General features: G+C 55.3%; 2 protein-coding genes across 2 annotated transcripts in view; one reads left to right on the top strand and one right to left on the bottom strand.

Annotated features, from left to right (window-relative positions):
* Positions 1-9,599, bottom strand: part of UBE2O (ubiquitin conjugating enzyme E2 O) — a 48,372-nt gene extending 38,773 nt beyond the window's left edge. Inside the window, exon 1 of the mRNA XM_065735221.1 lies at positions 9,163-9,599. Within this exon, the coding sequence (XP_065591293.1) occupies positions 9,163-9,558 (396 nt within the window). The 5' untranslated portion in view covers positions 9,559-9,599. The remainder of the gene's footprint in view (positions 1-9,162) is intronic.
* A 3,426-nt stretch (positions 9,600-13,025) lies between these two features.
* On the top strand, positions 13,026-13,840 carry AANAT (aralkylamine N-acetyltransferase). The gene is made up of 3 exons (XM_065735604.1): positions 13,026-13,182; positions 13,256-13,410; positions 13,491-13,840. Exons 1-3 carry the CDS (start codon positions 13,026-13,028, stop codon positions 13,794-13,796), a joined length of 618 nt encoding a protein of 205 aa, XP_065591676.1. The 3' UTR covers positions 13,797-13,840.
* Positions 13,841-14,595: the final 755 nt, after the last annotated feature.

Raw genomic sequence — 14,595 nt, 5'->3', positions numbered from 1 at the left:
AGTGAGTACTCACTCTGCAGCAACTACAGCAGTGCTGGGAGCTCACAGATAAGAGTATTTTCCCTCCAGACCTGCACGGCTGTAGATGTGCTAATCAGAAAGGCAGCTGTAATCTGAAAAGAAAAGCTGCGTGGGGCAAAAACAAAAGGAGCTGAAGCAGCACCGTGGGAGAGATGGCATGAGGTGTGAATACACACCGTGCTTCCACCTGAATGCCAATGGAAGAGCAGAACATGCAGAATTAGTGCCACGCTGACACTTGTGCCACAGTCACTGTAAGATATAACTTGACTCTCAATTAACTTTAATCATTGTGCAAGAGCAAATAGATTACACACAGTAATCAATATTGACAGATGACAGTCTAGTACTGAATCACGTTACTGAGAATGGAAAAAACCTAGACACAACATGAGCAAAGGAAGCCAGGAACCCAGCCTGGGCTTATTCCAGATCTCCAAGCATCAACACTGGTGGGGGGGGAGGGAGAGAAAAAAAGACTCCTCCAATTAAGGGTTTTATATATGCATTACAGTGACCACATCAATTAACGATATTAGCGATGCTTACTTCCTATAAATTATTAACCTCTCTCTGAGATGCTCACCAAAACAAGAAACACAAGAGATGATCACAGTGCTCTTGTGAAACATGGAGTGCTCGTAAATGGAAAGCGTTCTCATCCAACGCTCGGATCAGAGTGGCCTCAGGAAAGCAGCATTAAAGCCATCCAACGAGGTCCTTGAGCCGGCCAAGGCAGCAGAGATGATTCTGCTCAGGAGAGCCCCATGTCACGCAGAGCAGGGCTGCGAGATGGGCAGGAAAAGCCTCTTCTGTGAGGAAATGAGTGATACAGACTGAGAGCAAAGATGACTGTGCCTCCCCACACAGCAGCACATCCATAACGCCGAGGAGCTACCCCGGAGCCAGGCTGCTTTTCTGTACGAAGACATGGGTGCAAAGTGCTTGCATGTTTCTGGTAGAAATTACACATCTTCTCATCGAGGCTGGGACAGTTTGCTGCTGATTAAAGTCATCCCATCCCGAGCACTCGGCTTCGTTAGGTCACAACAGACCGCACAGCACTGGCAGCTGCTACAGCTGGGATAGAAGCATCAGCTGCTGCGCTCCAAAGAAACTTTAGGATTCTTTGTTTTGTAAATCCAGGGACCCAGGTATCAGGTTCTGGTATTTCCTGCACGGAGTCACTTTTACTGCTGTGTAATCCTGCAAGGTGTTCTCCTCTCTTAGTTTCAGGAGCACTCAGTCTGTGCACAGCCTGGGCAGCAGCTCACTTCGTTGTGCGAGGTCTGTTGAGAAAGCTTCCACAGCCAGAGTCATTCAGGTTTACGTTCATCACTCCCACACTGCATTAAGTGCACTTCAAGGAGGAAACATTCTATACTACCACACCTCGTTAGGAAGAGCTTCCCGAGCTCTATGCAACACCACAACTCGGCTTGGCCTGCTCTGACAGGAAGCAAGTGAATCATCCACATCTGCAGACTTCAAAAACAACAAACCCAGAAGTTTTCCAGGAAGGACAGACATTCCTCTCCTCCCTCCAGCTCTGCCTTCATCTGAACTCTGCAGACAATTCACTAAGAGGAGATGGTGCTTCTGCATGGGAATTCCCACAGCCAGGCCCCTGCAGGCTTCCTGGGGTACAAGGACAGAAAGGCTCCTGACAGAAGCTGCTTGTCGTGAGGACAGAACAATCAGTTTGAAGAGCTGTTCCCTTTACAGCTGGTTACACAACCACGTAGTAACTCTAAATTTAGAAGATGTGGCTATTTTGTCTCGGCTCTAACGGTGTTTCAAGGAACTTGGACTCCAGCGCTGAACAGAAGCATGAATACTTCTTGGAATAGTCATGAGAACTCTTCACTTGGATGGGATGTGCATCCTACCTTCCAGGGAAAAACAACTTCCACCTTCAACAGCAGTCCAAATAGCAAAGCCAAACGATGTGTGCAGCGCAGGGCCCTGCAGGAAACCTGATCAACCCTGAGCAAAGCTATTGAGCAGTCCTCCCTGCGCACTCACCTCTCAGTCCCAAATGCCAGAAGGGCAGCACAGCCAGTGCAGCAGCGAGCAGGACTCCCCTCTGAGCAGCAGGGAAGGCAGGTGCTGGTTCAGGGCAGCTGTGGAGTGAAGCTGGGTCAGGAAAACACAACGGTGCCTCTGACGTGTGCTGCTCAGGTTCCATGCCTGTACCCACGCAGCTGCTGTCAACAATTGCACTGTGGATCTAGGACTTACTGGCTGCACTGCTTTCTTGCAAAATCCTCACAGCATTGATACCCAAATTAACCCTAAAGCTGCTAGGTTATCCATCACTTCACATATCTGAGGAAACAAATCAAGTCTGAATCCCTCGGTAGAAAGGGATATAAAACTCCACCCAGCTTCCAAGCATCCTATTTTACACATCCAGAATAACCCATGCATTACAGCTTGGAGTGAGAATAATTTGTCTAGGTAGAAGCCTCAGTCTGTAATTACACTGAGGAATGTCAAAGGTTTTTTTCATCACCCATACAGCTCGTGCCCTCCAGCCCTGCCCAGAAAGGGTCAAACGGAGAAGGCATGAGCACAGCACCAGGAAACCAAGGTCAGGGCCCAGCAGCACCGATGCAGGTGTCACCCCGAGTCACCTGCAGGGAAGGTTTGTCACCTTGCCAAGGCACGACTCAAGAGGCACTGCCACATCAACACCAGGAAACGCTTTGAAGATTAAAAACGCTACTTACTCGCTAAGTATCCTTATCAGCAGAGGAGCAGCACCATTCCTTGAAACAAAAATGATTCGTACGCAAAATTCTTTTATTCCTGCAGTCGTATCCTTTTGAAAGCAGAGAAAGGACCCTACATGGGCTGAGATGAACTAATTCCAGCCCTCCCCCTATGACTGTACCTCACCTTAAGCACAAGGCTGCAGCAGGAGCGATGTGCAAGCCCAGCTTTGGGCTCAAAACCACAGCGAGAAACCTCCAGCTCCTCACCCCAGCCAGGTTGAGCAGCCCTCCCCCTCCAGCAGCAGGGCAGTGCTGTGCAGGCACAGGGAGGAATGTGCCACCTCGGCTGTGCTGGAGCTGTGCTGAGCACAGTAGGGCACCACTGCTGTGACGTTATGCTACAAAATGAACGCTGCCTAACGGAGCGAGGGCAGAGCTACCCCAGCTCCTCCTCAGCTCAGGAGATTGCAGCCAGGGCTTCTGAAAGGATACTGCTGCAAATGCAAACGGAGCAGGCTCTGCTCATTTAACTGCTGTGAATTCCAACTTTCCCTGCCTGGAAGCTTCAACACAGACCACCCACCCTTCCTGACCTGCTCTGCACATCTCTGCCCTCACCTCCCACAGCAGCCCCGGTGATGCCCATCCACTCACCAGGTGCACCAGCTGCTGAGGAACAGGGACAGAGCTCTGGCACTCCCTAAATATCCCCGAGCTCTATCGCATCCATCAGGACAATGCAGCAGGCACAGCTGCTCACACCCACAGCTGCCCACCCCTTCGCAGAGATGCAGAGCACCAGGTGAGCAGCCACACAGCACGAGGACATCAATGCAGTTTAGTTTACAGAGGTCCCTGATAAACTGAACCGCGATCACAGAGCTCCTCTGGTACAGCACAAAACTGAACAACACAGAGGGACAAACAAGGCATACAGGTAAGGCCACTTCTCAAAAAGAATGGAAATAAATCACAGCGCACAAAGATACAGATCCCTCAATTTGAAGATCTGACCACTTACCCACTGGTTCTTGTCTCAGCATGCCATGCAGTCAGGGGGAGCAGGGCTGCTCCTCTCTCCATAAAGCAGAGTTAAAGCCTGCACCACAAAGGGCAGAAAACCAACGTAACACCACCTATCTTTTCCCTGCACAAGCACATACCCAATGCAGTTATCGGAGTCCACGTGCACCATCAAGGAGCATATCCTTGCTTCCACCTACGTCAGCACACTTGGAAGATTCCAGCCCAGTTTTCAGTTTCCACCTGGGCATTCCTCTGCCCGCTCCCCAGTGCTCTGCAAGGGCTGGCACGGACCCCACTGGGCTCCCTTCAGCTTTCCTATGCACGCAGCCAAAAGGAAGAGGTAAGAGTGAGCCACCTGACATGCAGAGATGCCTTCTATCAAGAACTGAAGCCCAGCCCATGAGAAACCCAACTGAGAACAGGGCCGTGCAGCACATCGCTCCACCTCACACAACCACCAGAATAAAGCTTGTCAAGGGCTCGTTGAAGGTAAAGCCTCCACCCAGTCAGCCCAGTGACCTCACTGTTGAGAGAAAATGCCTTTCTGCTCAAGCGTAAAAACCTTGTGAATTTGGGATAGCAGAGTATTTTGCTTTCAGACACAAATATGCACATGCTGAGTGACGTAGCAGTGCGTGGAAAAAAGCCCCCGTGTCACCACGGAGCCTCCCTGCAGGTTTTTTGCTCCAGGACACAGTTAGCATCCTCCTACCTCGCCACAGCTCTGAAGTGGGACCTAGGCTGAGAACCTGAGCCGTGTGTTAAGCACTCTGAGTACCACACAGAAAGAAAAACTCACATCATCATCTCACATCTCAGCTCCAGGCCTTGCTGGCAACACCAAAAGGAAGTGCAGAAGCGTCAGCCCAAAGCACCAGCTTGATGCTGATGGTGGGAGGTAAGGAGCACGCAAACAACTCAGCAGGTTCCTCCCAGGGAGTGTTTAGGAAGGTGTTGTCACCTTCAGAGCCCCTGAAATCCCACAAGCAATTAAACAGTCACAGGAGAGGAGGCTTAGAGCTCTGCAAATGCCTGTTATCTCCCAGCACCAACACAGATGCTGAGCATTAAAAATAGTGTCTTTGCTCTGAGGAGAGAGCTGAGGACAGCTGGCATAAGCAAGACCCTGTCCCAAAAAGCATCCAACGAGCTTGTACCATTTATCTTCAGCAAAGGATTTTAGCCGAAAAAGTAACTTTACAGAGTGACTTCCAGCCAGTTCCCTGCAGAAACCACTGCTGGAGCTGCACAGTATACATGAAGGGGAAACTATAAGACAGCTGCAGCAAAATGCCTCGCTGTTCTCATGCAGGAATCTCAAAGCCTGCCATGGGCTCTCATTGATTCCTCCTAAAGCTTTCAGTGCACCTTAGGTTGTGTGCTAGTCCTAAGAGCATTACTAATTGAGCTGCCTTTTCCCCTTCCCTTTTAGCTAAGCCAGCACAGTGGCTGTGAGTGCTGTGAGTCACAGAACTGCCTGCTCAGGGAGAGGCTTGGTCCACTTTAAAAATAACACTCCTGATTGGGGCTGGAGGAGCTCTAATTAATTGCTGAGCCCAGGTGGCCACTCGCATTCCCAAATTATCAGTTCACCGTGCACACAAAATAACTCTCCATGCAGTAACAGCACACACTTTTCAGTACGAGTTGTGCAGGAGTCCATTTTGTAGTAAAATATTAACAACAATCCCCAAGTCGATAGGGCAAGCATCAAACAAATCCAAGCTAAAAACCAACTCGAGGGTACGTGACCTTGTGATGAGCACTCGCAGGCAGAACTGTCACATGCTGACGCGGCTCCTGCTTTATGCAGAACTACACCAATTCCAGTAAGCCCTTTCTCTTCCCTCCCATCCCTAATGGCTACGGATGTCAGGTGGTTCCACAGCACCCCTGGGAGTGTGACTGAAGCATCAGATGCGAGAGGAGGGCTGGGTACAGCTTCCAGCTTCACAAGTGATTGAAACCATTGCTATCAGTTCACAGGTGCTGAATCCGAGTGCTGCATGGCTCTGGAGAAGGAGCTGTACCCACACACAGCAGAACTGCCTCCTGTCACCTGCTGGAACTTAAGCACTCTGCATCACTGGGCTTTAGGTAGCAGGCACCTTGGCCAGGGTTAGAGACAGGTGGTTTTTAAGGCCCTCCATGCTCTCATCCCACAGTTGCGTGGAGGCCGCTAGCGAGGACTGGTGCCTGGGAGCCCAGGGGGAGGCTGGTGCTTGCTGCACGGGGACAGAGAGCTGAACACACAGACCTCCAGTGAATGGGAACATTCCCTTCTCCTGTGGGATAAATAGTAAAAATCACAACATCTAAAGTTTAGGTCAAAGTAGCGACTGCGTGACAGGATTTGGGCAAGAAGTAAAATATTCATGCAAATATTGAAATTACGTGGGAATAACACCTTCAGAAAGTTCTCTGCAACCTGATATTCATATCTCAGTGCCTGAGGTCAAGAAGTCACAGCAGCGAAGGGCGAGGAGGAACAGAAGGGCTGTGTGGGATGAAACAGAGTTGAATTCAGACTCGAGGAGATAGCATCAGAACACTTCTAGCTCCTGAGCTGATCAGCCATGGGATTTGTGCCTGGAGAGCCCCAGATAGTTTGAACTGGGCTGCAAAGTGAAGCTGAACAGATTGAGAGAGCCATCCAAACCAAGTGGTTCGGAAACTAAATACTCCCCCCCAAAGACCCCACGGGGTCCCCACAGGCTGCCATGTAAACCAGAGAGCCCTGCTGGGACACAGCATCACTCCTGGGTGCTGCTGCAAGCATTTTTTCAAAGAGGCAGGAGTTCGGCAGCCTGCCCTGCTGAAGGCCTTCCCGTAAGGAGCTGAAACACAGCACCTGTGCTTTTCACTTCCCCTATCTGCAGGAGAGGCAGATCTGCCTCGCATGGGCTTTGGGAAAACGAAAGGCAGAGGAGAGCAGCGAGGCCTCCAGGTGAGGGGCAGAGGGAGGAAGGCAGCAGCGTTTTAAAGCACCCTATGAGCCTCACCACTTCCAAACTCAGACAAGCACTTCTGCAAAGAACCCAAAGGCAGCTCGAGCAGAATAGCCTACACCTGAGGAACCCTGAAAGCAAAATTCCACTGGGTCTGAATCTCTGCTTGTTTGTTAGGAAAAGCATCAGGTGCTCCCAGCAGTTAGCAATGCAACTCCTGAGCAGCACATCACATCCAGCACTCAGCCAAGTGTGTGAAGACAAGCAGAGTGGCTCCAGCAGACAGAGGAACTGCTGTGCAGGTTCACTGTGCGACAGGACTGGGCTCAGATCGGACATAGCTGGCACACCTCTCTGGCAAGGGAAGTGTTTCCTTCCAGGACTGTTTGGGTTTTACATTACTTGGCAACGATTATTTCCCAGTGTTCTGAATTGGGAAAGCAGCCGTGGAAGGCAGGAAAGGAGTACAGAGAGAAGAAATCCTGACTCCTTCTGACTCACGTGAATGTCACGATGCCGCTAATGACTATCAAGACAGGAACCAAGGGGTCAGAAAAACCTGCTCAGGTGGAACAGCCAGTGGGCCTTCGTACCAAGCATCAGCTCTAATTCAAGAGAAAGTTTCTACTACTTATTAACATCCGGAATCGTGTGCTGGGGTTTAAGCAGCAGCCTGCCTCCCACATCCAACAGGAGAGAGCAAAGGTATCCAGCTCCTAGAGGCAACGGTAACAACTTAGCTTACGTAGTAGCTTACATATTCCCTAATCGAAAAAGCAGTAATTCCACCCCCTCAGTTTAAAGAAAACACAGCTCTCAGATTATAACCCAGTTTGGGTACAGAGAGAAGGTTTATGGATGGCAACAAGAGCCCTCTGCTACCCATGGTCTGGCTGCTCCTGGCCAGGATAACATTCCTGAAGACATCAAACAAACTCACAGCCAAAGATGCTCGAGAGTCGGAACCCCAGCCAGAAGACATACCTGCAGACACAGCTGGCAACAGCAGCCAAAGGCCAACAGACTTCAGGCCCAGGACAACCACATGGTGCCTATGGTTTGCTCCCCTCCCAGCCTGGACAAGGACACCAGCATTACCTGGTGCCATAATGCAAAGGGGCTGGGTCAGCAGACTGACAAAAAACCCCCAGTTATTGCCACGAAATGGCAAGCCCTGTGTGTTCCCAACAGCGTCAGGTTTGTTTTTAGTAATCCCACACTGCAGTGCAGCTTGTACACAATGCCTCGCCGCTTGGTTGTTGGGCAGCTTTTCAAATGGAAAAATCAATACACTAAGTACACCTGAATTCCACAAGCACTTAAGAAACTTCTCCCCAGGGTCTATTACCTGAGCACAAAGATGCTTACACCAGAGCAGCAAGACCACAAAAAGGAAAGAAAAAGGAAGACCATTTATTTATGTAACTGCCTTCAGATCCTCCCCAGCCCAGCCTTCCCCAGAGTTGCACAAGGGCGCAGTTACCCAGTGACCAAAGTCACAATGAGCACTTTGGAATTTAAGAATCCAACACTGATTCCTCTTCCTTTGCTCCCCCAAACCGAGGTGGCCTTGGATATTAGAAAGCATGCTCTGCTTTGGGCAAATCTGCCCTGTGACAGCACACGGATATTTGTATTTGAACGCCGCAGCGATCCAACTGTGGTTTCTTTAGGGAAAGAAAAGGGTTGTTTTTTTGGGTTTTTTTTAGGTAGAAGCACCCAGCACAGCAATGTCTTTCCTTGATGCCCGTTTTCATTTTGCTTATCTCCAACCGGTCACGTGTTTAATGACACTATCACCTAAATATAGCTCATCCTGCTACTGCTCACCATCCTACCCATCCCCGCAGGACCACCACACACCTCCTGCATGGCACACTGTGCTGCTGCGAGGAGGCGAAGCAGAGGGCCCCAGCAGCCCCGTGAGTGCCTCCGGCTTCGCTCAGCACAACGCCCATGGCTGGCAGCCCCTTTGTGCTCCATCGCAGTGCCCCTCTCTCTCTTTTGTCTCCGTGCCGTCGGGCTGCGTGCAGCCAAGCGCTGGGCAGCAGGGATGCCCCAGAAACATAGCACAGAATCAATAGGGTTGGAAAAGACCACCTAGTCCAGCCCTGCACCTACCGCCAGCATCACCCCCTCTATCCCTTAAGTACGACATCTACACTTAAAACACCTCCAGGGCCGCGTGACTCCGCCACCTCCCTGCGCATCCCCTTCCGCTGCCTCACCTCTCCTTCCCCAGATACCCAACGTGAAATCCCAGCCCTCGGTACACCCTGCGTTACGCTGCACAGCGGGAGGACGCCGAGCGACGCGAACCTCGACGACAGCGGCCAACACCGCCGTATAAACAAGGGCACGGCCGCAGCCAGGCCTCGCGCAGAGCCCCGCAGCCCAGCACCCCGCGAAGGCTGCGCGCGACGGACAGGGCCCCCCCGCCCCCCCCTCACCTTGGTCTCCTTGACGTGCTGCTTGATGCCCTCCGGGTACCACTGCACCCGCACGTAGCCCCGCCGCAGCGGGCTGGCTCGGCCCTCCTCCGTGCCGCCCGCCCCGGGGCCGCCCGACTCCGAGCCCCCCGAGCTGGCGGCCCCCCCCGCTCCTCGGCCGCCGCTCCCCGGCGCCGCCGCCGCTTCCTCCTCCTCCGAATCGGAGTCTTCGCCGTGGATGAGGCGAACCAGGCCGAAGCGCACCGAGCCGCGGTAGCGGCCCGACACCAGGTCGTGGGAGAAGAGGAGGCGCTGCGAACCGCCCGGAGGCGCCGAAGGGGTTAAGGGCAGCGCGGGGGCCGGGGTCGGGGCTGGGGCGGCGGGGGCCGGGGTCGGGGCGGCGGGGAGCTCCGCCATGGCGCCGGGCTGAGCGGGAGAGCGCGCGGCCGCCGGCACGGGCTGGGGGAGGGGCGGGGCGGGGCGGGCGGCGCGCGTGGAACGTCTGGTGGGCGGGGCCAGCGGGGGCCACGCCCCGTGCGCGACGCCGACGCCGAGGAGGCGTGACCGCTGATTGGACACGCCCTCCGGGGGATGCCACGCCCACCGGGTGGGAGGGGTGGAGGGAGGGCGTAGGGTGGGGGGGGCGGTCCCTTTGTGAACTCAGCAGCGGTGTTGGGCTTCGGCCCGTGGGGCAGATCGGTTACGTGGTGGAAAAACACGTTAAAAAAGCCCAGCCGCAGCGTTTTCCCGCTTTTCATCCTCCCCAGCAGGCAGCTCGAGCCCCAGCGTGGGCTGCAGTGCCTCTCTGCCCGAGGCTCCTGCGAGACGCTGCGCACGGCGCAGCTCCGCGGGTGGGTTTCCAAGCACAGCTATGGCAGTGGTACATCATCACCCCAAACCCAACGCACGCTGCTGATGAGGTGTAGGTACGGGTCATAGGCACGAACTGGTGTGCGTGTGTGTGTGCTCGGGGCCGTGCCCGCTGCGCTGGGGATCTGCTCCGTGCCCACGGAAGCCCTCAGCCCGGTTTCGGTGCGTGGGGCACTGCTGCCACCGCGCGGGCGCTGCCGTGTGCCGCAGCGTGTGTGCAGTGCGGCAGGGAGCGAGGGGTGGGTGCGTGCCCCGCTCGGGTGCACGGATCCCCGCGGCGAAGCTCGAGGAGGGTGTAAAACTGGGGTTGGTAGCACTGCCATCCAAAGGCTGCTGGTTTCTCACCCTGCTCCTCGTGTAACAGCGGTGCGCACGGAAGGATGCGTTGCGTCCCTCCCTGCCCGCTGCCTGACCCCGAGCACCCAGCACGCAGCAATCAGCCAAATTAGCTTTATCCCTCCGTGGGCAGTCACGCCAGGGTAAAGAAATCAGCACCAGCAGCCTGATGGGATCCTTTAGCGGCTCGTCATCCTAAAGCCTCTCACCTCTCCTCGTCTTTCATCGCGGTTATAAACCCCTTAGAACTCCATCACGTGCTCCATGAATAACAGATATATAAGCGAGGCTCCGTGCGTGGCTGCAGCCCCATCCCTGCTGTCCCAAAGCCACGAGGAGCTGCAGGATCAGGCTGGAGAGGAGCAGCACCAGGTCCCCATCCCACAGCCGGTAAGCCCAGCGTTTCTGGGACCTGGTGGTCCCCATGGCCTTGGGGATAGGTGGCCTGCAGGTAGCTGTGGTGTTCTGGGCTATGGGGAACTGCTCCAGAGGGGAGGGGTCTGGGACACTGAGCTTGGCTTGGATTTTGGAGATGAGAGCATTATTAACACCCGAGCATCTCTGCAGGCTGTGGGCTCTGTAGTGCACGAACACAAAGGGAGGGGACAGTTTTACAGTGTACTTGGCGTGCTGCTATGTGCACCCTGACATTCAGGGGTATGGAAAGGGGCCACAAGATGCTCTACAGGTTAACATACCCTGGGGTATAAACAACTCTAAAAACATGCAGGTGGATGGAGCTGGGGAAAGAGGGCTTTCCTCCTAACTCTGGTTATCACTCACGGTGTGCCCAGGGACCTGCAGCCATCTCAGTGTGCACGTTCCCTGCATGCCAAAGACCTTTGTGTGTGCAGGGAGCTGAGAAGCTGAGCAAAAAGCAAAAGCTCATTTTCAGAAAAGAAACACAACTCTAGCAGCCTGCTGGCCGTGTGACCTGGGTTGCCTGAAGTGCTGGAGGGGAAAAGACTCAAGAATGAGCTCCCCACAGCACTTCTGCTCGGGCTGTTGTGTTGAGGTGCTAAAATGTTTCTGTAAGTACAGGAAGGGGTCTGAGCCACTCCAGCCTGCTGCAGAGCCCCGATCCAGTCAGCGGGGTGAGCAGATCTGGCACCTGATAACAAGTAATGAATGCTACAAAAATCCCATCACTTTGCTCCCATCCCACCCATGGGAGCACGAAGCGCTCATGCCCAGCACGTGTTGGTTTGTCTTGCACTTACCCCTTGGTGATGAGAACTGGCGTATGAGGGATGCTAAATATTTCCCTCATCTAGCCTAGTGCCCAGAGAGCAAATCCACTGCTAACCTAGCAATTCAGTGAAAGGGAATCTCAGCAACACCCCCATCTCACTGCTTCCAGCACCCGGCCCTCATCCTTTTCAGATGGAAAATTCCCAGCTCCCTCTGGCTCTGCCCTGCACAACACTTGTGCTGGTAATGCTTTTGTTTCTATAAATCCTATTAGCTGGAGGCAAGCCTATAATTAGCAGGGAAAGCCAGCACCTCTTGAACAGTAATCAGAAATGACCTGGCTCCATGCTGGCTTTGCAGCAAATTGCTTTGAATACTGGCTGACCAGTGGCTCCCACTTGGCTGGGAGCTGCTGCCACTATTCCTGCCCACGGGCCAAGGGTGCTCGGGTTGCACTTCTCTCTGGGTTTATTAACTTGATTTGATTGGGCATGAAACATGAGACGGGTTTACGATGTAGAATCTGACCCAAGCAGAGGGACGTGGCCAGGCTGTGTAGGGTGGGTGGTGATGGATGGGTCAGAGCAGCAGGGACCATCCTGGGGTATGGCTATGGAACCCATAAAGGCTCTCTGAGCAACACCTGGGGCTCTGCTTTTCCTTGCAGGGGAACACTAGAGGACTGCTCTCCTGAGCAAACTTCTACACAAGCATTTACAGCATCCAGTCCCACATTTGTTCAGCAAGGGCACCCTGGCAGCACATGGGGACCTCCCAGCCTTGGAGTGGTTGTGACCACAGGCACTGGAGCAGCTGCAGATGGGCTTGTCCTGACTGCTGGCCCATCTCAGCCAGGCTTTCCAGCACAGCCATGACTTAAGTGTCCACCCATGGGCAAGCTGGAAAAGCAAACAAACCCCCAGCAACGTGAGCTGCCTCGTATTGCATGACACAGAATCACACAAAGCCTGGGATGGAAAGGAGTCCCACTGCTCGCTGAGCTCTGGCAGCTCAGTGCCGTGCCCGCTGCCCGGGGAGCTGCTCCACGCCCAGCACCTGCTGATGCAGAACCTTTCTTAATCCCCAACCTGATCCCCTGACGCAGCTCCAGGCTGGTCATCTCCGGTGCACACATGGCACCAACATCACCCTCATCCCCTGGACAGGGACAAGATGCCTGGCCCCATCCCACTGCCCAGACCCTCAGCGCAGAGCCCCTGGGGCTCAGCTTGGCCGCTGTGCACAGCTCCCAGCGGAGTCGGCAGGGTCACCGTGGGTGGGTGTTTGTTGTAAGTACCTATACACACACACGTATATATAGCAAAAGGATGGCTGACGGCCTAATCCCGCATGTGATCAACCGGTATTTTCTCCAGCTAAGAGCTCTGGAAGAGATTGGCTGAAATTAAAGGTGCCGTGACGCCGCAGGGGCCCGGAGCTGACGGAGCCGTCCCAGACAGACGCAGCCAGGAGCGGAGCGGAGCAGGATGCCGGTGCTCAGCGCCTTGCCGTTCCTGAAGCCCGCTCACCTGCAGGGCTCCCGGAGTTCTCCTGGGCGCCAGCGCCGGCACACGCTGCCCGCCAGCGAGTTCCGCTGCCTCAGCCCCGAGGACGCCGTCAGCGTGTTTGAAATCGAGAGGGAAGGTAAGGGGCTGCCTGTCCCCGTCCCACCCCACCCCGCCGCCCGCGCTGGGCGCTCACCGCCGCCCCCTTGCAGCCTTCATCTCCGTCTCCGGTGACTGCCCGCTGCACCTGGATGAGATCCGCCACTTCCTGACGCTGTGCCCGGAGCTGTCCCTCGGCTGGTTCGAGGAAGGGCGGCTGGTGGCCTTCATCATCGGCTCCCTCTGGGACCAGGACAGGCTCAGCCAGGTAGGAGCCGAGCCCCGGGAGCAGGGACTCGTGCTGCCCCGCGTGACGGCCCCACTAACGGCCCCGTTCCCTCCCCGCAGGCGGCACTGACCCTGCACAAACCGCGGGGCACAGCGGTGCACATCCACGTGCTGGCCGTGCACCGCACCTCCCGGCAGCAGGGCAAGGGCTCCATCCTGATGTGGCGGTACCTGCAGTACCTGCGCTGCCTGCCCTGCGCCCGCCGCGCCGTGCTCATGTGCGAAGGTTTCCTCGTGCCCTTCTATGAGAAGTGCGGCTTCGAGGCGCTGGGGCCCTGCCAGGTGACGGTGGGCGCGTTGGCCTTCACCGAGATGCAGCACGAGGTGCGCGGCCACGCCTTCATGCGCAGGAACAGCGGCTGCTGAGCGTCCCCGCTCTGCTCCAGCCTCGATGCGTGGAGGGAGGTTCGGGGGGGGGGAGGGAGGTACGGCGTGGTAAACGCTGCGAGCGCTCTCCGGCCCCAGCGTGGCTGTGCATCTTTCCCTGCTGGCCCCAGCTCGTCCCTGTGCCTCCCTCTCCCAGGGCTGGGGAAACATCCAGCCTGCAAGCACCGAGCCTGCACCCCCCCCCCCCCCACCTCTATGGCTGGGGATGCAAAGGGGACCCCAGGAGGGCTGAGACCCCAGGGATTGCATTAGGGATAGAAAGTCTGAGAGCCTCAGCAGAGCCTGAAAGCCTTCAGCCTCAGCCCAGGGGGCGTCCACCCAGCACACCCCACCACCATGCACGAGCTCAGTGGAAGCCAAGCCCTGCTCTGAGCGGCCCCTGCAGCCACCCCCCATCCATGGGTGCATTCCCAGCAGTGGGACCCTCAGAGTGCCCTCCACCTGTGGCCACCCTGAATCGCACAGCTGGGATCCTCCCTGTGGGGCCCACTGCTGCACGCAGACATCACCTGCCCAGGAAGAGCACTCTGCAAATGCCTTGGTCTGTTGTGAAATAAAGATGTGCTGGTTGTTTTCTACACACCTGCCTGTTTTTGCCCTCAGCTCCAAGCACACATGGGTCCAGCCAGGCAGCCCGGAGCCATCCACGGCCTTTTGGGGTATCTCAGCCTTAAGGGAGATGGGGCAGATCTACCCCAGGGTAACTGATAGAGGGTGGGACACGCACTCAGGGCGATGCTGCCCTTGGACAGGGGATGGAGGCTCCATGGGTCGTTCT

The sequence above is a fragment of the Cyrtonyx montezumae genome, unplaced genomic scaffold, assembly GCF_038088225.1.
Source record: "Cyrtonyx montezumae isolate F1298 unplaced genomic scaffold, pur_monq_1.0 scaffold_19, whole genome shotgun sequence".
Lineage (NCBI taxonomy): Eukaryota > Metazoa > Chordata > Aves > Galliformes > Odontophoridae > Cyrtonyx > Cyrtonyx montezumae.
Note: the sequence above shows the minus strand (reverse complement) of the source record. Positions and strands in the feature narration are given on the sequence as shown.

Excerpts from the sequence above, each read along its gene's own strand:
- AANAT (XM_065735604.1), top strand. The coding sequence starts at position 13,026 with ATGCCGGTGCTCAGCGCCTTGCCGTTCCTGAAGCCCGCTCACCTGCAG. Across the intron at positions 13,183-13,255 it reads GTTTGAAATCGAGAGGGAAG|CCTTCATCTCCGTCTCCGGT; the intron begins GTAAGGGGCTGC and ends GCCCCCTTGCAG. Across the intron at positions 13,411-13,490 it reads ACCAGGACAGGCTCAGCCAG|GCGGCACTGACCCTGCACAA; the intron begins GTAGGAGCCGAG and ends CCCTCCCCGCAG.